Source organism: Bos javanicus, chromosome 15, assembly GCF_032452875.1.
Source record: "Bos javanicus breed banteng chromosome 15, ARS-OSU_banteng_1.0, whole genome shotgun sequence".
In the NCBI taxonomy this organism is placed as follows: Eukaryota; Metazoa; Chordata; class Mammalia; order Artiodactyla; family Bovidae; genus Bos; species Bos javanicus.
In genome coordinates, this window is record NC_083882.1 from 78,066,331 (window position 1) to 78,090,460 (window position 24,130).

The 24,130-nt window shown below is 46.7% G+C and overlaps 1 protein-coding gene across 1 annotated transcript in view; it reads left to right on the top strand.

Annotated features, from left to right (window-relative positions):
• The window catches only part of PTPRJ (protein tyrosine phosphatase receptor type J), a 178,228-nt gene that overhangs the window by 109,870 nt on the left and 44,228 nt on the right, over window positions 1–24,130 (top strand). The window contains exons 2-6 of the mRNA XM_061381497.1: window positions 11,740–11,761; window positions 12,909–13,055; window positions 18,932–19,132; window positions 21,754–21,996; window positions 22,914–23,132. Of these exons, the coding sequence (XP_061237481.1) occupies window positions 11,740–11,761; window positions 12,909–13,055; window positions 18,932–19,132; window positions 21,754–21,996; window positions 22,914–23,132 (832 nt within the window). The remainder of the gene's footprint in view (window positions 1–11,739; window positions 11,762–12,908; window positions 13,056–18,931; window positions 19,133–21,753; window positions 21,997–22,913; window positions 23,133–24,130) is intronic.

Below are 24,130 nucleotides of genomic sequence, written 5' to 3' on the forward strand. Positions count from 1 at the left end.
CTAGTTACTTTTTCCTCTCTGCTTTGGAAGGGAAATGTTCATCATGCCTTCAGCTGCCCCAAGAGGCAAAAGATGAGCCAGCTGGTGTTTGCCAGGGTAGTTGTCGCTGACTCCTTGTGTCAAAGCCTCACCTGACTTTTTTTAGGGCACAAAATTATGGATTATGCTGACCCTTCTCCGAAGTCTCTCTCGATGACAGTGTCAAGTTCAGAGAGTCAATATTTGCCTATGAGGCAGAGTGAGCCAGCCCACTCTCATCTGGCTTTGCCTGATGTCTTGTACTGTGGGGACCGCTTGCCATGTTGCCTGTTGGACTGCCTCTCCCCACTTGGGACTCTAGGATGGAAATGGATGCCAGGTGTCAAGGTTGCCCTACAATGTCACACCTGTCTTCTGGGAAGTTTCCCATAAAGGTGTTTATTGCCTGGCTTCTGAGTTCGGAGGGAGTGTTCTGCCTTTCCAGCTTTTCTGTCTGATTTACCGTCTTCTTTAAGTGAAAGCAGTACAGATTTTTAAAGCTTTACTCAGATATAATTGATGTACACAGTTGCATACTGGGCCATGTGGCATGTGGGATCTTAGTTCCCCTGCCAGGGATGGATCTTGTGCCCTCCTGCAGTGGCAGCATGGAGTCTTAACCACAGGACCACCAGGGACCGGGGAAGTGCCAGTGATTGACCTTTTTATCCCACTTTTAAAGGGAGATAAATGGAAGATAAATTATCAATCCTGATAATCCGTCAGGATTGGAATGTGTGCCTGCACCGAATCCCATAAAATGCTGTTTGATTTTGAAAATCGCTTGACGCAGTTCGCAGTTTGGTTAATTACGTCAGTGGGTAAAAATCACTATTGTCATATGGTGTGCGGGCTTGGTTTTAGAAGGATAAAGAATCTATTGTTACCCATTGTGTTATTCAGTCACTTATTACCCACCCCGAAACTCTGAACGTGTGTAATAGAAAACCTGAAGCTGTGTCACTTGCTGAAATCCAGGCTCTGTGAATTTATCCTCAGACTCTGCTCCTTTTGAGAATAGTGCAGAATCCTTCTTCATCCAGCCCATTTAAATAGATGGATGGGACCTGACCACAGGGTCTGTGACAGGCAGGGTTTGTGGCGTGCAGCCCTGGAAGTGCCTTTGGGTTCTGTGGCCTCAGGTGAGATTTGTCCAGGGTACAAACCAGCTTAGGGCTCCCTGGAGTCCTTAAGGTCAAGAGCTTCAGAGTCAGACAGACCTGAGCCGGAACCTTAGTCTTCCTAGCTGTAGGATTCTGGGTCAGGAACTTAGCTTTTCCAAGGCTTAGTTTCTTCATCTGTATAACAGGGATCAACACAGCTCCTGCCTCCCAGGTCCTTGTCATAAGCCTCCTAAAGGCGATGATGAATGTGATACCTGTAGCGCAGTTGTCGGCCAGTAGTCAAGGGCTTAGTCAATATTGTTGGAAGTCGACTCCACTGGCATGAAGTTCCCGCGTGGGATCACTCTCAAACCACCCATGTGCCTCCCTCTGTATCTCCCCTCCCTCAGCGCCCCCGCCTTCCGCTGGGGGGCTCCTGGCTCCCTCTCAGCGTTGCATGGTCATTGTCTTTGATGTTGGTCCTGCCCGTGGCTCTTGGTGAGTCCGAACCACCTTATGTGCCCTGGTATCATCCAGCCCAGGGCCTGGTGCTGTGCCAGGCCTCCAGGAAAGGGCACAAATGGCTGGGACTGAAAGGGACTCAGAGCCTGGGGAGATCCTGGGGCTGGAGGGGTCATAGAAGGTCATCCAGTAGCCTGGATGTCCCGTAGCCTCTTTGGAGTTTGTTGAGGCAGGAGGAAGGCTATGACGTTGGGCCTTTAGCAACCTGGTTTCATTAGAGCCTCAGGAGAATACCGACGTGGGCTGTGGATCGCATATGTCCTTCTGTGGCTTTTCAGCGGATGAAATGGATGGCTCGGTGAGACCCAGCCAAGTCCCTGAGCTCACAAGTGCCAGGGGAAGTGGAACCTAAACCTCTTGATCACCTCTCTGGGCTGTGCCTGCGACGTTCACAGTGGTGAACCTCCACGGTGATGTGACATGATCTCTGCTTCGGCCCTTCTGTGTGCAGCTGCGGGCCCCTGCCTCCTCCCCCCGCCCACCTCCACCCTGCTCCGCCTGCCAGGAGGAGGCTGCCCTCCTCGGGCTATACCATGAGTGCCCTCAGTCTGCCGCTTCCTGCTGGGCTGGCCCCTCAGCCCCTTACCTTGTTTGGTTCCACGGCTGCTAAAACTCTCACCCAGCCCTTGCTGGGTTCCCATCACACCCTTGTAAACAGACCCTTTGAAACTCTCCTCAGTTACCCTGGTAGCGTGTCATCTGTCCCCACCAGCCTCCGCATGAACACTGGCATGTTTTAGAAAGGGTAATCTAGCAGTTCTATATTAACTTTCCACTATGCATTGAAAGGACAGACGGAGAGAAGCAGCCAGGTGTGTGGATGAAGGAATAGGGCTGGTTGTGCACAAAGAGCTTCAATTAGCTATTGGGCTTTTATATTCAAATGAGGGATTGTAGATACTGCAGCAGATAGAATCCTTTGCTGGCACTTCTTAATATGTGTGTGTGTGTGTGTGTGTGTGTGTCTACTGAGAGCTTCAAGATATAAAAGGGGAAATGGTTTGTTTCAGCCCAAGGACAGTGCTGTCTTCTGTTCGGGCTGAGGGTTATGAGGTTTGTTTTTGGGTGGCCGCAGTGTGGAAGTGGGAAGTCCAGGTGCATTCAACACCCAAGCATCGTCAGGCCATGACCGCTGAGTGTACCCACAAAGGATGCAGGGAGGGAGCGGGGAGACAGGTGTGATGGGGCAGTCACAGAGGTATTGGGTTGGCCAAAAAGTTCATTCCAACCCAGTACTTGGAGAGGGGAAGAGAACACGTCCAGGTCTGTTTTGGTGTGTATCTAGGAGGAGCGTTTACCTGAAGAGGAGCTGGGGGGCATTTAGAAACTTTAGGTGAATGTAGCTAGTGAGATCCCTGTGATTTAGCTGCTTGGCAGGAAGAATCCAGGGTTCAACGTGGACCACTGATGGGACCACTGTAGCTTTGGCTGAGTTGGGATGGTACCGAGGGCGGTGTTAGCAGTTTTGTTTTCTCTGGGCATGGAGGAAGACCCTTGTGACTGGAACCAAAGTTTCAGGACTGGATGTGGTTCCCAAAGAGGGTTCGGCTCATCAGCCTGACCAGAGGAGGCTGTGAAGGAAGAACACATCCCCGGGGCAGGGGGATGATGAAAAAGGCTGGACGTCTCGACAGTGAGGGTCTGCTCCTTAGAAAAGAAGCAGAAGACTGGCGTGCAGTGCTGGGTGTTCTTGGGTGTTGTTAATGCTCGGCCATCTGGTTGGCCAGTGGATGGACCATTGTCTGCTGTCCCTGGGGTAGCTCGGTAACTGGAAGTTCTTGGCAGACTGAGGACAGTCTTGGAGTCTTTTCTCGTATGTTGGTATGTCTTCCTCCTTGGACAGTGAGCGTAGTCTCTCTTCTCTCTGGGCCCCTTTAGCCCAGTTTTGGGGGCCTGCAGAAGCCTTGGGCCACCTGTATGGGTGACTTTGCAGGGGGAAAGCGGGAACATGGCGGGCTGTGTGTACTCCATCCAGGTCTGCCTCCCAGGAGAGGAGGCTCTGGGGAGTCTTGGCTGGAGTGGCTGAGGTCAAAACCTGGGTTGTTTCTGGTACTTCCTCACTGCTGTGTGTCCTTGGGTAAGCCCCTGAGTGCCTCTGGACCTCCCTGCCCACCTCTGTAACTGGGTTCTTCAGCTATTTATACACTTTGGAAAGGATGTGTTTCAAATTGCCTATTGGTTATGTCAGTGGAGTCTGAGCTTTGGTGTCATCTGTAAAATAGAGATAAAATACCTTGCAGAGTTGCTGTGAAGATTCCAGGTAATGATGGTAGTAAGAGTGGCTAAAGAGATCGTTTTATTTCATTTCATCCCTGTTCATAGATGTGGACCAAGGGACAGAGAGGTTAAGCTACCTGCCCAAAGTCACACTGCCAGTAAGCGGTGGCCCTGAATGACTTCACCCAGGTGGTTGGTCTGGTTCCAGAGCCCTGGCTCTTAACCAAGATTCCATGGGTCTGGGCTCGGACAAAGGTCACAGCAAGCCCAGCTCAGTGCCTGGCATGCTGTGGCCGCTCAGTAAACTTGAGTTCCTTCCTTTTTATCCTCAGAATGCATCTGGAAGTGGAGGTCCCCACTGTGCTTCTGATCAGACGCTTCACCTCATGTTTTCTTTTTTATTTTCTCCTGATTCTGGAGGTTAGCAGTGCCAGATCAAGGTGTGCATGGCGTGCGTGCTAAGTTCCTTTGGTCATTTCTGACTCTTTGCGACCCCATGGACTGTAGCCTGCCAGGCTCCTCTGTCCATGGGATTCTCCAGGCAAGAATACTGGAGTGGGCTGCCATGCCCTCCTCCAGGGATCTTCCTGACCCAGGGATTGACCCTGCATCTCTCAGGTCTCCTGGATTGGCAGGTGGGTTCTTTACCACTAGCGCCACCTGGGAAGCCCTGCCTAGCTCATGCTATCTAATGTCTGGTTCAGGGAGGTTCATTCCCCCTTTTCCAACTGTCCAAATCCACCTTTCAAAACCTTCCTATTTTACCTTCGTCTTCTCCTCCCTCCCCCACCCTCGTCCTGCTAGAAGCCACCTTTAACTCTTCCTTCCCAGCGGCTCAGCTTGATGATAGTCACCTACTCACTGCCTTTTTTTTTTTTTTTTAATTGGGGTGATATTCACATAACATAAAATTAGCCATTATAAGGTGTGCAGTTCAGTGACATTTAGTACACTGACCATGTTGTGTAACCACCACTCCATCGATTATGGTTTCAGAACATTTTTGTCCACCCACAGAAAAGCCAGTACCTGTGAACAGTCACTCTCCCTTCCCATCTTCTGTCCCCTGGCAACCGCTAGTTCTGCCTTCTGTTTCTGTGGATTTCCCTCTTCTGGACATTTTGTATAAATGGAACCACAGTCTGTCTGCTTCTGTGTCTGACTTCCTTCATTTGGTGTCATGTTTTTGCATCCATCCTCATTGTAGCATAAATCAGAGTTTCCTTCCTTCTTAAGGCTGAACAGTGTCCCTTGCACATGTATACACATTCCGCTCATCTGCCAGTGGATGGTGGGTTGTCTCCACCTTCAAGCTATTGAGAGTGGTGCGGCTGTTAACCCCCACTGTCTTTTATGCAAACACTGCCCCCTTTTCTGTTTGAGCACTGGGACTGTGACTTCTGGTGTCCCCTGAGTCCTTGCCACAGGGTGGGCTCATTCATCACTCCCTGCTGGATCTCCTTAAGCCAGGAGGGAGAAGACTGGGAGCAAGAGGTGGCCCTCGCTCGTGGGCTGGCTCAACACACTTTATCTGGTTTAATTTCTTCCCAGAGGAAGGTGGCAAGTGGAAAGTGCCTTTTTTTCTTCACCGTGAAGCACTTCTCACTCCAGTGCCTGGGGCAAGTTCGTAACAGCCAGCCAGGGAATTTCTGAGCTCTGTGACCTAAGGCATTCTCTGGCCTCAGTGTTCTCATCTGCACAATGGGAATGCTCATTCCTTTTTCACAGACTCGTGTGAGGGTTAAATGAGATGGAGCCTCTGGAATGCTTGCTTCTTTCCCTACCTGGAATTGGAGCTCTGGGTGAGGGCCATTCAGGTATGACCTGAATCAAGTCCCTCATGATTTTACAGTGCAGGTGACCACGAGATTCAAGAGATTAGGTCTGGTAGACAAAGTGCCTAAAGAACTATGGATGGAGGTTTGTAACATTGCACAGGAAGCAGTGTCCAAAACCATTCCAAAGAAAAAGAAATGAGAAAGATGAAATGGTTGTCTGAGGAGGCCTTACAAATAGCTGAGAAAAGAAGAGAATCAAAAGGCAAAGGAGAAAGGGAAAGATATATCAAACCGAATGCAGAGTTCCAGAGAATAGCAAGGAGAGATCAGAAAGCCTTCTTAGGTGGACAATGTAAGAAATAGAGGAAAACAGTACAATGAGAAAGACTAGAGATCTCTTCAAGAAAATTAGAGATACCAAGGGAACATTTCATGCAAGAATGGACACAATAAAGGACAGAAATAGTATGGACCTATCAGAAGCAGAAGAGATTAAGAAGTTGCAAAAATCTACAGAACTATACAAAAAAGGTCTTAGTGACCCAGATAACTACGATGGTGTGGTCACTCACCTAGAGCCAGACATCCTGGAGTGTGAAGTGAAGTGGGCCTTAGGAAGCATACTACAAACAAAGCTAGTGGAGGTGATGGGATTCCAGTGGAGCTCTTTCAATTCCTAAAAGATGATGCTTTGAAAGTGCTGCATTCACCATGCCAGCGAATTTGGAAACCTCAGCAGTGGCTACAGGACTGGAAAAAGTCAGTTTTCATTCCAGTCTCAAAGAAAGGCAAGGCCAAAGAATGTTCAAACTACCACATGCTAGCAAGGTAATGCTCAAAATTCTTCAAATTAGCCTTCCACAGTATGTGAACCAAGAACTTCCAGGTGTACAAGCTGAATTTAGAAAAGGCAGAGGAACCAGATATCAAACTGCCAACATCCATTGGATCATAGAAAAATCAAGGGAATTCCATAAAAACATCTATTTCTGCTTCCTTGACTATGCTAAAGCCTTTGACTGTATGGATCACAACAAACTGTGGAAAATTCTTAAAGAGATGGGGATGCCTACCTTACCTGCCTCCTGAGAAAGCTGTATGCAGGCCAAGAAGCAACAATTATAACTGGACATGAAACAATGAATTGGTTCAAAATTGGGAAAGGAGTATGTCAAGACTGTGTACTATCTCCCTGATTATTTAACTTCTATGCAGAGTACATCATGCAAAATTTCAGGCTGGATGAAGCACAAGTTGGAATCAAGATTGCCGGGAGAAATATCAACAACCTCAGATATGCAGATGATACCACTCTAGTGGCAGAAAGTAAAGAGGAACTAAAGAGCCTCTTGATGAGGGTGAAAGAGGAGAGTGAAAAAAACTGACTTAAAACTCAGCATTCAAAAAACTAAGATCATGGAACCCGATTCCATCACTTCATGGCAAATGAAATGGGAAAAAGTGGAAGCAGTGACAGAGTTTATTTTCTTGGGCTCCAAAATCACTGTGGAAGGTGACTGCAGCCATGAAATTAAAAGATGCTTTCCTTGGAAGACAAGCTATGACTTAATATACCTAGATAGCATATTAAAAAGCAGAGACATCACTTTGCTGACAAGGGTCTGTCTAGTCAAAGCTATGGTTTTTCCAGTAGTCATGTACAGATGTGCAAGTTAGACCATAAAGAAGGCTGAAGAATTGATTCTTTCAAATTGTGATGCTGGAGGAGAATCTTGAGAGTTCCTTGAACTGCAAGGGGATCCAACCAGTCAATCCTAAAGAAATTCAACCCTGAATATCCACTGGAAGGACTAATGCTAAAGCTTCAATACTTTGGGCATCTGATACGAAGAGTCAACTCTTTGGAAAACACCCTGATGCTAGGAAAGACTGAGGGCAGGAGGAGAAGGGGGCGACAGAGGATGACTTGGTTAGAGAGCATCACTGACTCAGTGGACATGAGTTTGAGCAAACTCCATAGTGAAGAATAGGGAAGCCTGGCGTGCTGCAGTTTGTGGGTCACAGAGAGGCGGACATGACTTAGTAACTAAGAACAGCAACTTGCAGGCAGGGCGGTTTCTATGCAGTCCTTCCTGATGAGCGACCACCGGTGCCTCCGGGTGTCCCCTTAGAAGGGGAAGGAGCTGCAGTCATTCTCGTCACCATGCTTAGTTGTCACTGCCGGAAAGTTGTCCCCACTTCCCTTTTCTGCAGTTAACTCTGGTGCTCAGTGTAGGAATCTGTGGAAACTGGCTTTTTCCCGTCTCACCCCAGGCACAGCTGTGCTCTAAGTTTAGAAAGGTGAGCTTTCTGTTGATTGAATGACTGGAATGAGAGGGACTGCGCTCTGTTGTGTCCGACTCTTTGTCACCCTTTGGACTGTAGCCCGCTAGGCTCCTCCGTCCATGGAATTTCCCAGGCAAGAAGACTGGAGGAGGTTGCCATTTCCTTCTCCAGGGCATCTTTGCAACCAGGGATTAGACCGCATCTCCTGCGCCTCCTGCATTGCAGGTGAATTCTTTATCCGCTAAGCCAACGGGGAAGCCCTTTCTGTTGTATTCTTTTAAAAAGTACTCATAAGGTGTCCCCCAGGCCATGCACCTTGTGGGGTGTTGTTTGCAAGGGTCTTTTTGCCCTGTGGTCACTGGAAGAGTTTGGGGGCCTGGCAGACCTAACTGGCCTCCTGTGTCTGCCTCTCACTGACCAGCTCTGTAACCCTGGATGACAGGTCACTGACCTTTCACTTTCTTTATCTATAAAAATGAAGGTTACTGTGAAAATTAGTCATCTAGCTTTGTGTTCATTATAGTGTCAACTAGTGTTCCAAATAGTGTTCTTTTGGTTGCAAACCTTAGACAACCCAAACAAAAGTAGTTAAATTAAAAGGGGTATTACATCTCCCCAGCCAAGAAGTCTGGAAGTAGAAAGAGTCTAGAATTCCTTGATTTGGCAGTGCAAGAAGGATCCAAGTGTTTTCTCTCTTTCCACATCAGCCATCCTCAGCTGGTGGGTGAGTTCTTCCTTCCTTGTCACACAGTGGCCGCAGAAGCACCAGGCATCATGGGCAGATCTGCTGAAGTCCAGCAAAGCAGGATGGTATTTCCTTCCATGAATTTCCTTTTTATTAGAGAAGAAGTATTCCCCCAAGAGACTCCTTGCAGATTTCTCTTAGGACCCTACCCTTGTCTTTCGTTTTAGTTTGCATCCTTTAGATTCCCTGAGTCCTAAGGCAAGGACTAAGCTGCTGATGCTTCATTTGGGAAGTCAAGGCCCATTGAGGTCAAGATGAGGGAATGAAGCCGGGAAAGACGTGAAGCCACGTGAGCTAGGGTGACGTCACTCTAGCTACTGTTTCATCATGAGCCTCGAAGAGATGCCAGCTGGTGTGTACACCTGGCGTATAAGGTCTTCTTTGGGAGGGTTGCCAGGAGAAACTGTACCTGGCTCTGTTAAAGAGGCACACTGAGAATATCTTTTGAAGTTAATGTTTAAACCTTCCCTTAGTTCTAGTACATTTCTTTCCAGTTGCTTTATGTTGGAAGCTAGTGGTTTAGGACAGACTGGAGTCAGACTGCCTGGGTTCAGACCCTGGTGCTATGGCTCAGTAGGGACCTGAGCCTCCCATTTAGGGCAGTTTGGAAGAGGGAATGAGTTAGTATCTGAAAGCGCTCTGTGCATATTGGGCCAAGGGCGTTGAGAATGCAGAGTCAAAGCACGATTCTAATCTTGGGAAACTTGTGTTTGGCCATGACTGATTCTGGGAATTTCATCTGTAGAACTCAGAGCTCTTTGACACGTTTTCCTGTGTCGTGACCAGCAGCCAGTCAGTGTCTGCCGAGTCTCGGACTGCAGAGGACCCAGATTGACATGCACAGACACTCTTCCCCTTTCCGTGCGCCCCCCTGACTTCCCTTGGCAGGTGGTACCGACCCCAGGGCACACTCCATCTGTCCCCTCCCTCCCTCGCTCCGCCATGGCCCCCGTGACTCGGGGCCTGTCTGCTTTAGTTCTGAGGTTTTAGCCCGGCACTTGGCACACACAGGCGCTCAAGAGTTGCTTGTTAAATTCAGTACTTTCTACCTTGATGGACTGATTTGCAGATGTGTCTCATTTCCCTTACTTTTCTGTAAATAGTTTGAAGACAGAGCCCAGATCTTTATTGCTTTAGGCAATATTTGGTGGGATGGATGGATGGTTGCATGGCTTCCAGGTGAGGACACAGCACACAGATGCCCAGGCAGAGAGAGAGTAACATTGTAAAGGGCTGGGACGTGCCATCCTAGGGTCACAAGGTGATGTAGTTTAATGGTTTCCAACGCGGGAGCAAAAAAAAAAGTTTACTGCCCTGTGCTGCTTACCTAGTGACCTATTCCTCCTTTTTCTCCCTCGTGTGGTCCATCCTGGATGATGTGGGATGCAGAGCATAGAGTGAGGGCGAGGGCTGGAGGGAGGACGGTGAGCTGGAAACGCTGAGGCCTGAGATGAGGCGGGCTGAAGGGTACATGGCGGCGGTGGAAATGGAAAGTATGAGAGTGGTGTGTGAGCAGGAAGGGAAGTCAACAGGGCTCGCCCACCCCTTGCCTCCCCCCTCCGCCCCCTGGCACCCCATCCCGCAGGTTGGCAGGGAGTGAGGAGGGGAGGAGTGCTGGATTCCTTTGAGTACTGGTGCCTGGGTTCCTGGGAGACAGGGCTGGGGCTAGGACCCCTTCTGACCACCTATCTCATGAGACGAGAACAAACGTTCTTGTTTTCTCCATTTGATAAGTGCAAACTTGTGGGATAAGTGGGAGGAATATGGGGCTGAGTAATCGGGCTCCTGGGACCTGACCGGCTTTGGCCTTGTCCTTGGTGTTGAACTTTGGGGAAATCTTTCCCTTCACTGGGCCTTAGTGGTTGGCTCCTCTGCAAAATGAGAGGCTCGTTCTTTCCTTCCGTGACACGTATTGAGTGCCTACTGTGTGTAATATTCTAGGCGTGGGCACAGACGCAGTTTCTGTTCTCCTGGAGTGTGCATTTCAGTTGGAGGAGACTGACGATGATTGAGGTGAAGGCTGGGAGAAAACGCACCAGTCAAGCAGTGTGAATGGGGCTCATTTCCATCGGCTGGTGGCACCATCTGGGAAGGTCTGGATGGCGGGGTAGGGGGTGAGGGCAGTGTTTTTGGAGAAGGGAATCAGTGCATAAAGGCTCCTGCGGAGAACCAGCTTCAAGAACATTGCAAAGGGCATGAGAGGTGATAACAGAGGGAACCTGTGGTTAAGAGTTTGCATTTTATTCTAAGTGTGATGGGAGGTTTGAGGACATTTTTTCCACTGGAGTCTCTTTTGATTATTTTCCACTTTACAAGGGCCGTAATTGGAAATATCCCATTAACAAGAAAGATGTGATTTTACTAAACAACAGATTAAACAATCTTGAATTTTTTTTAGGCTTTTTAAATGTGGGGAAATAATAGGGGCTTGATAAATATCTTTGAGAATCCTCAGGGATCTTTACAGATGGCAGATGGAGACACCCTCTGGTTCAAACATTTATTCTTCACAAAGCCGTTTGCCGAATGATTTTTAAAAAGATTCCTGCCACCTCCTGATAGAAGGTGAACTTTTGCACGATGAACATCTCTAACGCGGTGGATTTCTGCTGCCACACGTCTCTCTTCATATCCTCCGTTCCTCGACCCAAAGTGGCTCTGGGGAAGGGGCGATGGGGGTGGGGATGGCCCTGCTTGCTTTCTTTTGGTCCAGAGAATCTCAACTCCTGTTGCGATGTCCTCTTGCCTCAAAGTGCAGCGTAGTGACGGGAAGGAGCGCGGACCTGGGGAGTTGCTCTTATTGAGTGTTTCCGGGGGAAGAAACGCTGGACAGCCAACAGCCGTTTGGTCTCCCTGTAACTGAGTTCATCCATTGTTTGCAGATGGATGCGCTTACCCTGGATTCTCACATTCAGTGGCCTCACGCCCTAACCCTGGCCGGCAGGCCTTTGCCTAATGCATTTCTTAACACCCCACCCCAGTCATTAAATTTTCATCTGCTTTATTTCTGATTTGCAGTTTGCCCAGGCTGAAGGAATCTACTGACTTCCGTTTTCTTTTTCTGTTACAGATCCTGTGCGCAGATAACTGTAGTAAGTACCACTTCCCACTCTGCGCTTGTGTTGTTCGCTACTGCCCCCTACTGGACGCATCAATATTAACAGGACAGTGAGAAATCACAGAACATGATAATTTGCTAAAACTCGCTTAGTTCCAATATTTCTTTGGAAGTGGGGTAAGGGTGGAAACAGCAAATGAAAGAAAAAATTTTATCAGTTGTGCAACCCTGACAAATACAATTTTTTTTCCTGTGATTTTTTTTTCCTACCCTACATTTGTGGGTGATTTTTTTTTTAAAAGACAACTTAGTTTTCATAATGCAGTATGATGTATATTTATTTCATGCACTGTTAGCCTGTAAGTATTTTCTTGTGTTGCTGCATCACCCCATGATTTTTTAAATGATGTACAGGTTTTGTATGATCTTTGGAAAACCAGACGTAGCCTCCTGTATATTGTGCTTCAACTGTGCTGAGTCTCAGTTGCTAATTAGTTCCTGATCCATTGAAGTCCTCCCTGGTCTATAGTAAAATGAGAAAAATGGGGTTGCTATAGTAAATTTTTAATGGAACTTAACATATTTAGTTGAAAGCATTATTTACTCTGGGGTTATGTCCTCACTAATTTTTTGATCATTATTCACTTCTATAAGAAATAAAATGAATAATATTTAGTAATTTTTAAATGTACCTCTTTGAAAAATAAAAATAGGTGGCTTTTGTCTGTTATCAAAATTCAAGGACTACTTCCACCCCGCCCCCTGCCGGTTGGTAAAATCTCAGCCTGTGAACCATAGAGATAAAATTCTTAGAATATTCTTACAGTGTCATGCAAAGGGCGCAGCCTTGCTGAAACCTTCTAATAAAGAGAATCTCACTTAATAACAGTAATTATGCAAAGCCTGTGCAAACAATAGGAAGAGTTCTGTAATTGCTTTCTCTTCCTTGTTAATCAGTTTGGTAAATAAGCTGGTAGGTTCCTTGCATAGGCTCAAATCACTGGTGCAAAAGAAAATATGTGTGTGTAGAGGCCATATTGGAAGGTGGGGGAGGAGAGATGAAAGAACTGTGATACATTTAAAAAATTATAGTTAAAAGTCTGTTGAATGGCCTGTATGTGGTGGTGGTGGGGGGTGCTGTTTTATTAGCTTGCATTTTGTTTTTCTTTCCTGTGTTCTAGCCACCAGCTGCAATGTGACTACATTCTCATCTGTAGCCAGTAAGAGTCCATGGACCGCAGCCCCAGAAAACCTTGTAACAACTGTAATGCATTCGAATGGCCAGTTTACTCAGGCGGACAGTAGGACATTTTCACCCCTGGATCCTGGTATGCACTATCTATTCACCCTTTAAAATGGCTCCAGTCAGTTCAGTCGCTCAGTTGTGTCTGACTCTTTGTGATCCCATGGACCATAGCACGCCCCGTTTCCTGTCCCGTCACCAACTCCTGGAGCTTGCTCAAACTCATGTCCATTGAGTCGGTGATGCCATCCAACCATCTCATCCTCTGTCGTCCCCTTCTCCTCCCACCTTCAATATTTCCCAGCATCAGGGTCTTTTCAAATGAGTCAGTTCTTCCCATCAGGTGGCCAAAGTATTGGAGTTTCAGCTTCAGCGTCAGTCCTTCCAATGAATATTCAGGACTGACTTCCTTTAGGATGGACTGGTTGGATCTCCTTGCAGTCCAAGGGACTCTCAAGAGTCTTCTCCAACACCACAGTTCAAAAGCATCAATTCTTTGGCGCTCAGCTTTCTTTATAGTCCAACTCCCACATCCATACATGACTACTGGAAAAACCATAGCTTTGACTATATGAACCTTTGTTGGCAAAGTAATGTCTCTGCTTTTTAATATGCTGTCTAGGTTAGTCATAACTTTCCTTCCAAGGAGTAAGCGTCTTTTAATTTCATGGCTGCAGTCACCTTCTTCAGTGAATTTGGTGCCCAAGAAAATAAAGTCTGTCAGTGTTTCCACTGTTTCCCCATCTATTGGCCATGAAGTGATGGGACCAGATGTCATGATCTTAGTTTTCTGAATGTTGAGTTTTAAGCCAGCTTTTTCATTTTCCTCTTTCACTTTCATCAAGAGGCTCTTTAATTCTTTTTCACTTTTTGCCATAAGGGTGGTGTCATCTGCGTATCTGAGCAATCTTGATTCCAGCTTGTGCTTCATGCAGGCTGGCATTTCTCATCATGTACTCTGCATATAAGTTAAATAAGCAGGGTGACAACATACAGCCTTGACCTATTCCTTTCCCAGTTTGGAACTGATTTGTTGTTCCATGTCCATTTTTAACTGTTGTTTCTAGACCTGCATTTAAATTTCTCAGGAGGCAGGTAAGGTGGTCTCGTATTCCCATCTCTTCAAGAATTTTCCACAGTTTGTTGTGATCCACACAGTCAAAGGCTTTGGCGTAGTCAATAAAGCAGAAGTAGATGTTTTTCTGGAACTCTTGTGTTGTTTCAGTGATCCAGTGGATGTTGGCCATTTGATCTCTGGTTCCTCTGCCTTTTCTAAATCCAGCTTGAACATCTGGAATTTCACGGTTCATGTACTGCTGAAGCCTGGCTTGGAGAATTTTAAGCACTGTTTTACTAGTGTGTGAAATGAGTGCAATTGTGTGGTAGTTTGAGCATTCTTTGGCATTGCCTTTCTTAGGGATTGGAATGAAAACTGACCTTTTCCAGTCCTGTGGCCACTGCTGAGTTTTCCAAATTTGCTGGCATGTTGAGTGCAGCACTTTAACAGTGTCATCTTTTAGGATTTGAAATAGCTCAAATGGAATTCTATCACATCCACTAGCCTTGTTCATAGTGATGCTTCTGAAGGCCCACTTTACTTCACATTCCAGGATGTCTGGCTCTAGGTGAGTGATCACACCATCGTGATTATCTGGGTCGTGAAGATCTTTTTTGTACAATTCTTCTGTGTATTCTTGCCACCTCTTCTTAATATCTTCTGCCTTTTTAGGTCCATACCATTTCTGTCCTTTATTGAGCCCATCTTTGCATGAAACGTTCCCTTAGTATCTCTAATTTTCTTGGAGAGATCTCTAGTCTTTTCCATTGTAATGTTTTCCTCTATTTCTTTGCTTTGATCGCTGAGGAAGGCTTTCTTACCTCTCACTGCTATTCTTTGGAACTCTGCATTCAAATGGGTATATCTTTCCCTTTCTCCTTTGCCTTTAGCTTCTCTTCTTTTCTCAGCTATTTGTAAGGCCTCCTCAGACAACCATTTTGCCTTTTTGCATTTCTTTTTCTTGGCTGCCTCCTGTACAGTGTCACAAACCTCCATCCAAAGTTCTTCAGGGACTCTGTGTATCAGATCCAATCCCTTGAATCTATTTGTCACTTCCACTGTATAATCATAAGGGATTTGATTTAGGTCATACTTGAATGGTCTAGTGGTTTTCCCTACTTTCTTCAATTTAAGTCTGCATTTAGCAATAAGGAGCTCATGATCTGCACCATAGTCAACTCCTGGTCTTATTTTTGCTGACTGTATAGAACTTCTGCATCTTTGGCTGCAAAGAATATATTCACTCTGATTTCAGTATTGACCATCTGGTGATGTCCATGTGTAGAGAGTTCTCTTGTGTTTTTGGAAGAGGGTGTTTGCTATGACCAGTGCGTTCTCTTGGCAAAGCTCTATTAGCCTTTGCCCTGCTTCATTTTGTACTCCAAGGCCAAATTTGCCTGTTACTCCAGGTATCTCTTGACTTCCTACTTTTGCATTCCAGTCCCCTATAATGAAAAATACACTTTTTTGGGGTGTTAGTTCTGGAAAGTCTTGTAGGTCTTCATTGAACCATTCAACTTCAGCTTCTTTAGCATTACTGGTTGGGGCATAGACTTGGATTACTGTGATATTGAATGGTTTGCCTTGGAAATGAAGAGAGATCATTCTGTCGTTTTTGAGATTGCATCCAAGTACTGCATTTCGGACTCTTTTGTTGACTATGATGGCTACTCCATTTCTTCTAAGAGATTCTTGCCCACAGTAGTAGGTATAATGGTCATCTGAGTTAAATTCGTCCATTCCAGTCCATTTTTGTTCACTGATTCCTAAAATGTACCTGCTGCCAAAAAGTGCAAACACGTGAGCAAGACCTTTGGGGTAGGTTGTGGGTTTTGGAGAATGCCAATATCTTCATATGTGCACTATATTCAAGATCACTTCATCTAGGCTTCAATAGTAGAATGCAACTACCTATATCTCTTTGCTCCCTATTCTTGGCCTCGTAGCCTGGCTCCCCTGGGAGCTGTTTTAACACTTGTCTTTCTGTCTGCTCTCTGAGCAGCACTCCAGTGGTGTCGTGGTTAAGAGCCCAGACTGAAAATCAGAGTCCCAGCTTTGCTTCCTGGATCTGTCACTGTCTCACTATGTGATCCAGGGCTAGTTTTCCTCTTAGTTTATTGGTTTATGTTTTTGCCCTCACCACACAGCCTGTGGGATCTTAGTTCCTCAAGAAAGTGAAAGTGAAGTCGCTCAGTTGTGTCCGACTCTTTGCGACCCCATGGACTGTAGCCCACCAGGCTCCTCCGTCCATGGGATTCTCCAGGCAAGAATACTGGAGTGGGTTGCCATTTCCTTCTCCAGGGGATCTTCTGGACCCAGCAATCGAACCTGGGTCTCCTGCATTGTAGGCAGACGCTTTTTACCATCTGAGCCACCAGGGAAGTCCCTAAAAGAAATGCTAAGTAATTTATTGAGGTTGGTTGGGCTTGAAGGGAACCTAGGAATCGAACCGGCATCTCCTGCATTAGCAGGTGGAGTCTTTACCACTAAACCACCAGGGAAGCCCCTGGCCCTTCCAGCCAGGAATCGAACCTGTGGCCCCTGCCATGGGAGCCCAGAGTCTTGACCACTGGACCACTGGGTAAGTCCCTCATTGATCCTCTTAGATCTCAGATTCTTCATCTTTATCACCAGAAATACATACATATACACACATATTTTTAAAAGATATTTTAAGATGTACTTTGCTGAACTATTGAAAGTTCAGGACTTGCTTTTCAGGAATTCCCTGGCGGTCCAGTGGTTAGGACTCCACACTTCTACTGTAGAGGGCACAAGTTTGATCCCTGGTCCGGGAACCTAAGGTTCCACATGCCATGTGGCATGGCCAAAAGAAAAAAGAACTTGCTTTTCTAAAATCTTCCCAGAATCCTTATGCGAATCAAAATTGAGGTCTTAACACAGTTCTTTGCCTTCTTAAAATGGTGCCGTCGCCTCCTTCGTGAAGTTGTTATGACGCACATGTGGGAAAATGTGTGCACAGCACCGTGGCGTGGTCCTTGGGAGCCGGCCAGCACCCAGAATAGGACTGCGGCCGTTCTTGCTGCCTCCGTGCTGTAACCGTGCCCGCTGTTTTATCATTCTCCTCCTCGCCATCATCATCACTGACTGCAAATGGCATCACAGTGATAACCTGCAAAAATGCTGCTCTGACGCTGTGAGTGGTTACGTGATAAAGAGGAGCTTCACGTCTGGAGGGGCTTCCTAACCTGCAGTTTATTGAAGTGAGGGCCACTAGATTTTTCTGTGCCTGGTCCCTTTCTCTCGTTTCCTCTCCTGCCCTTCTTCTTCCATTGGGTCGATGTTTGCGTCTCCCTGGCTCCCGATGGGGCACGCGCCCCGTGCTGTCATTTGAAGGGCACGTCCATGCAGAGATGGCGTTGCCTGTACCCCGTTTATTCTCCTCGGATCCAGCCCTGGGTCCTTGAGAAGGGCCTTACTGCTTGTGCTTACGCTTCTGTTTCGAGTTGTTGCTCCTCCATCTAGGCTGTAATTAGGATACACCCATCTTGAAGTTTTAATTCCTGTTAGTAACCAGCATGGCTTCCATTGTGTTAAGATCCCATACATCTGCAATTTGACAGAGGAGGAAGTAACGTTCAGAGCGGTGAATTTTACTCTGAGTAAAATCTCATGCCAGTGACTGGCAGGATTGGACTCTGAGCCCTGACTTTTGAATGTCCAAATTTAGTGATGGTGTTTACAATGTCATGGTGTCTTAATGATAATCCTTTATGTTTAAATATAACATTCTTGAGCTGTCAGCAGAGGAAACCGAGACTGAGATATTTTCAGGGGTTACTTCCAGGTCACACAGCTAAGGGGCAGAACAGGTCCTTACCTCCAAGCTTGGATTCCAAGGCTGACCCTTTCTTCTTTATGCTCTTCTGTTCTGTGCCATCTTTATGCCAGAGAGCTGTGGCGCTTCCTCCTAAGATCTGAGTTTGGAAAAAAGGCTATCAGACGCACAACGTTTAGGTCTGAACACAGTTTTTTCCTTCTTAAAATGGTGCCGTAGCCTCCTTCATGACATTGTTACGAAGCATACGTGGGAGGATGTGTGCACGGCACCTTGGCAGGGTCCTGGGGACCGTGTAGTGTACACTCCTCTCCATACGCAGCGTTTTCTGAACATCGGGGATGGATGCATTTAGCATCTCAGGTCTGTACAGATTTAACTCCATGTTCAAGTTGTAGCCAGCAAGGCCAAGCTCTATTATTTTTATCTTTTAAAAACCTTTTTATTTTGTATTGGGGTATATCTTTGATTAACAAACAATGTTGTGACAATTTCAGGTGAACAGCAAAGAGACTCAGCCATGTATCTGTTCTCCCCCAAACTCCCCTCCCATCCAAGCCACCACTTAACATTGAGCAGAGTTCCCTGTGCTGCACAGTGGGTCCTTATTGGTTATTCCTTTTAAATACATCCTGTGTATGTGTCCATCCTAACCCCCTCAACTATCCCTTTTCCCCATTCCTTTCCCTGCCAACCATAAGTGTGTCCTCCAGGTCTGTGGATCTCTTTCTGTTTTGTAGATTCCACACATAAGGGATGTCATACAGTATTTTTCCTCTGTCTGACTTTCTTCATTCAGTGTGATTATCTAGGTCCATGCTTGTTTTTATCTTTATTTGGTAGCCTTCTGTTTCACTGACACATATGTATGTATTATATACACACACATATGCATGTATGTATATATATCTATCTATCTAAATACATGGAAATCTAAATGTATTTTGTTGGAGGGAAGTCCAGGAGGCAAATAAAGAGAAATGAAATTTTATAGTTGCAAAACTCACTTCTGGAAAGTAGACATACAGAACAGCCTTTACTCTTACATTTCTTTTTGAAAAATAATTTTTTTCTGTCCTTTTTTTTGGAAACAACATTAAAATAGAATCCAGTCCTGTGAAAGCGGTTACCACCAGTCCATCCAGTGTGACCGCAACTTGGAAAAACAGCACAACTGCTTCTGATTCCATGGGTGGCATAAAGAGTACGAATGAGAATCTGCACACGAGCTTTGCAAATCAGACAGGTGATAACAGCACAGATTCGGGTCCAGGAGGCAATGGGACTTCAGGAGATACCACAGTAGGTAAGATGAGTGGCTCCCAGGGCGGATCATGAACTGTCCTTCTCATCCTGTACCCTAGAGCCTTGCCCATTCAAGTTGCCTGTTGGAAAGAGATTGATTTTTGTTGACTCTGGAAGATGAGGGAAGATTCTGTGTGGTTTCATGCCCAGGAGTTCAGGTGGCAGGATCATTTAATACTAAGGTCCTGTGTGTTTTGGGATATTTTAACTGCTTCCAACTGTTTGGTTTTTAAAAAATCTCTCATTATTATTGGTGAATACTTACTTTTCTGCTAAGACTTGTGAACAGGGACCCTGTTAGAAATGTGTCTTGATGCTGTTGATAACTACTAGGCTTCTTTTAAGCTCCCCAGGAAAGTTGATGCTGTGTTTGTATTCCCAGAAGCTTCTTTTGGGCATGAAAATTTGGATACTTTATAGAGGAGTATATGCTTCAAATGCAATAAGAGCCCAGTGACATTGGATTAAGCTTAGATTTTTATTTAGCTTAGGTATCAGTACCCTGAACCACCAGTTATAACTGCAAATAACAGCTTTTTTTTTTTTTTTAAAGCTGAAAAGAACCAAAAGCATAAAAAAGAGTTGAGATGCCTTTTTTTTAAGCTCAGAAAAATACAGAATTCAAAAAAAGAGGTCCTGTGTTGGTTTTCTGATCTGGAGGGGCGGTGATGTCATTGGCTGGTGGGAGCCACGGGAAGCTGACCTCTTGAGCCCGGGGCTTGAAGTGACCACCTGGCATAGCAGCTTCCGCACACAAAGTAAGCCAGTGCTAGACCAGTGGTTTTGAACATGGCTTTTCTCCAAGCCAGGAAATTATTTCTTTAAATAAAACGTTGCCCAGGTGCCCAGAAACTGCAAAGAACTGGAGAAAGAGGAGCTACAGGGATGCAATGTCACAGGTACCTTCAAAAACTCCTGGAGGTCCTCAGAGCACAGTTTTAGAGAAAACGAAACCTGCAGGAAAGCTTCACCGTATTGTGAGAGAGACAGGAAAAGAAGGACAGGGCAGGGGAGATGGAAGGGAACGGAGGAGGAGGAAGAAAGCAGAATTTAGAGTTGGTAATGGGACAAGGTGACACAGAATTGGTGCCTATAGGAATGGGGAGGTGACCAGGTGACCCGAAGCACCCAGCTCAGGGGCTGAGGCTCCTCACTCCAGCTTAAGGCCCCCGAGGCCAAGGCTGTGTTCATCAGCTGCTGTTTACTGAGCATGAACTATGTGCTTCAGATCAGTTCAGTCGCTCAGTCGTGTCCAACTCTTTGCGACCCCATGGACTGCAGCACGCCAGGCCTCCCTGTCCATCACCAACGCCCAGAGCTTGCTCAAACTCATGTCCATCGAGTCGGTGATGCCATCCAACCATCTCATCCTCTGTTGCCCCCTTCTCCTCCTGCCTTCAATCTTTCCCAACATCAGGGTCTTTCCCAGTGAGTCTTTTCAATTTGCTTAGCTGCCCCTAATACATCAGAGTGCCCTCACAGTAACCCTGAGGGCTACAGAGGAGGAATCTGTAACGCTGAGAAGCTAAGTTTCTTCTGCGCTCCTGGGGTCATTGAGCACCATGTGGAGGGAACCCAGGAGCCTGGTTCCAGAGCACTGTGGTACAGCAGTGTCCATAGCGGCCATCCAGATCACTGAGCTGGCTGGTTTATTCACATTCTGTTTCTTTAAAAAAGACAACTGCATGACCCAGTTTAGCAATCTTGGCCTCAGATATGGTTTGACATGAAGAATAAAGTCGTAGAATGGATCAGCTGGCCTAGAGCTGGATGGGGCCTGATGGGCATCTGTGCCAGTGTCTTTGAGTTGAGCCTCCTCAAGCAGGGTTGTGGCTTCGTCTGCAGTGCTGTTGCTGCGGTTACTGTCTAGTTTCTAAGTCATGTTTGACTCTTTGCGACCCCACGCTTAAAGCTAGAGCCCTGGGCTCTAGTTCCCCGATGCTCCAAGTATGCTGTGCGTTCTTGAGCAAGTCACCCTGCCGTTCTGAATTTCCGTACTCTCATCTCAGGACTGAAGGATATGGGTGCCGTTCTGAATTTCCGTACTCTCATCTCAGGACTGAAGGATATGGGTGTCATTTTGGTCAAAGTGGTTTGGTTTTGGTCACAATCAGCCAAATAAAGTGACAGAAAGGATGGCAGAGGGATAGTATAGATTGGAAGTCTTCAGAAAATTCCCCTTGGGGTTGGAATACAGGGATGAGCGTCTCAGTTGAAATGTCTCGGTACTATGACATATTCGTATTATCTGGAATTGAGACTTTTAGATGTAGCAGATGGTCACTATTTTGGATGCTTCTTCCTGATAACCTAAAACAAATATTAAAAGCTGCTGTTTAAAAGGGCAATTTAAAGAGTGCCAAATCACTGTAGAAGTTGGCTGTCTTGGAGAATAGTTCTGATCCTAAAAAGTTATGGCTTTAAGGTTCATCCTTTTCTCCTTTTTCCTGCATGATGGTAAGTTTTCTCCCCACTGTGAAGCGACAGAATTGCACTGGACTCTGACATAAAGGAAGTGTCTGTAGTGGGTCCCACTGAATCATCGGTGCCCCCAGTCATTCATAATGAAGGGGACTGCAGGCATCTCGTTCCATCAGTGCCCACTCTGTGCTTTTCAAATAGAGCCTCATCCAGTAATGGATCTGCGTGCTGCCTTCGTGGGTGTGACGCACGTGACTCTTACCTGGAAGACTGATAACATCACGAGCACCTGCCGGATGCTCCTTGAAGGAAGCCAGGAGTTGACTACAAACTTAACGGTCAATATTTTTCGCCTGAAGCCGGGGAGTCAGTACACGGTCACCCTGTATCCTTTAGGATTAAATGAGACCCAGGGAAGCCCCCTGTCGACAGAAAATGGCTTGGGTGAGTCACAGCGGTGGGCTTCTGACCCATAAGGCCTTGAAGGAAGAGATGAGGTGACGCTGGTCTCTCTTCCTGCTTCTTTTAACCGACCTTCGCCCTGGTCCAGGAGTTCTGCCTGTTTCACCCTCTCTCTGCAGGGGTATGGTCCAGGGAAAGAATGCCTTGAGTGGGGCTCTGCTTAGCCCAGTGTGAATCATGGGGTTGTCCCTGGAAATCCATGTTTGGAGTTGGGTGGGAGAAGATGGGTTCTTGGAAGAAGTTGGGGGGTGATGCAAGTATCTGCTTTGGAGAGAAAAGCACGTATATCTGTGGTGCTACCTGGTCTTCCCTGGTGGCTCAGATGGTAGAGTCTACCTGCAATGCAGGAGAAGACCCGGGTTCAATCCCTGGGTTGGGAAGATCCCCTGGAGAAGGAAATGGCAACCCACTCTGGTATTCTTGCTGGGAGAATCCCATAGACAGAGGAGCCTGGCGGGCTACAGTCCATAGGGTCACAAAGATGCAACTTTGTGACTTTAGCACACCTGTGCTAAAAGTACAGTGCAAAATACCTGCCAAAGATGAGGCTCCTGGGACTTCCCCGGCAGGTCAGTGGTTAGGAAGCCACCTGGCAACACTGGGCAGCGTGAGTTCAGTTCCTGATTGTTAAACTAAGATCCCACGTGTGTCACACAATGAATGAATCAGTCAATACACACACGCACACACACACCCCTAAACCATTGCTTAACAATATCAGGCTCCTTTCAGGAGCATGGATCTCTTTCTGGGGAAGAAAGGGAACAGGTGTTCATAGAATCCCAGCTGTGGGCACTGTCTGATGTGGCATCCTTCGGTGGAGAGGGCAGCGGCGCTGAAAGCAGACAGGAATGCACTTCAGTCTCAGGTCATGTCTTTGCCTTTTGTGTTTCAAACAGATGCCGGCAACACAGACAGCTTGCCTAGGGGTCCCGCGGCCCCTGGGTCCAAAGACCGACTGGAACGTGCCGGCCCGTCGTCTAACACTTCCCTGGCCCCGGACACCGTGGAAGTCTTGCTTCTCAGGTTAAAGCCTGGCACACAGTACAAGGCCACGGTCTATCCCCAGGCTGGTAAAAGTGCCGAAGGACAGCCCCAGGCTACAGAGTTCAAAACAAGTATGTGGAGTTTTGTAAAATGGCTTCAGCCAGAGTTTCCTAGCGCAGAGTTTGTCTCCTGTGATTCTGGTCCTGAGTTATCTCTTGCTTCATAAGTCAGCTTGTGGTTGGAGGGAATTTTCTGGAAGAGATTTTGGACAGAGCAGGTCCAGTGAGTTTCTTCTGAGCTCTGTGGCCAAGGCTCTTCTTTCCTTGACCCCATCACAGCATATTCAGCAGCTACTGTGTGCGGATGCGAGGGGCTCCCTTGCCCTTTCTTTTATAGCTCTGCATACTGGCCAGGGAGGCACACTGGTGTCAGGTTTTTCTCTTGAAAGTTGATATTCATTTTGTCCACGTTGGTTAAGTATTTTCCCCCTGAGAAGAGACAATGAGTCTTCTTTTTTGACCTAAACTTGAAAGGCATACTGACCTTCCTGTGTCCCTTGCTGACATGCACGCTGCTGCTTTTTACCTAGAATCTGTCAGCGTTCTTACTCTGTAAATTGAACAGTTTTGGAGATTTTTGGATCAGTGCTAATGAGGGTGTAAAGAAATGCATGGTTCCTACGCTCAGGAAATTTCAGAACAGAAGGGGAATCGAGGGAAAATACACGCAAAAGCACACAGCCATGCTCAGTGAGTTCAGAAACGAATGCTGTAGCCTTGTAGCCTTCGGGGGCTTGCTTGCAGGCGATACAGACCAATTTGGGTTATCTTATCCAAAAAGATATCTATTTTGCATGGAAGTCTCTCTGCTGCACAGCAGAAACTAACACCTTATAGGTCAAATATATTCCAATAAAAACTAAAACAAGCAAACAAACACCCCCTCTCCTCCAAATATATCTATTCTGGAAGGATGTCATAGATCCATAGAACAGGGGGAGGAGAGTGGAGGCTGGAGGACCAAGGTCGGAACACCAAGTAGCAGCCAGAAAACTGCCGCTGGACCTGGCGACCCAGAACGGGAGGTGGTGAGGAGAAGCCTCCAGTTGCTTTCTCCTCCAGCCCCACAG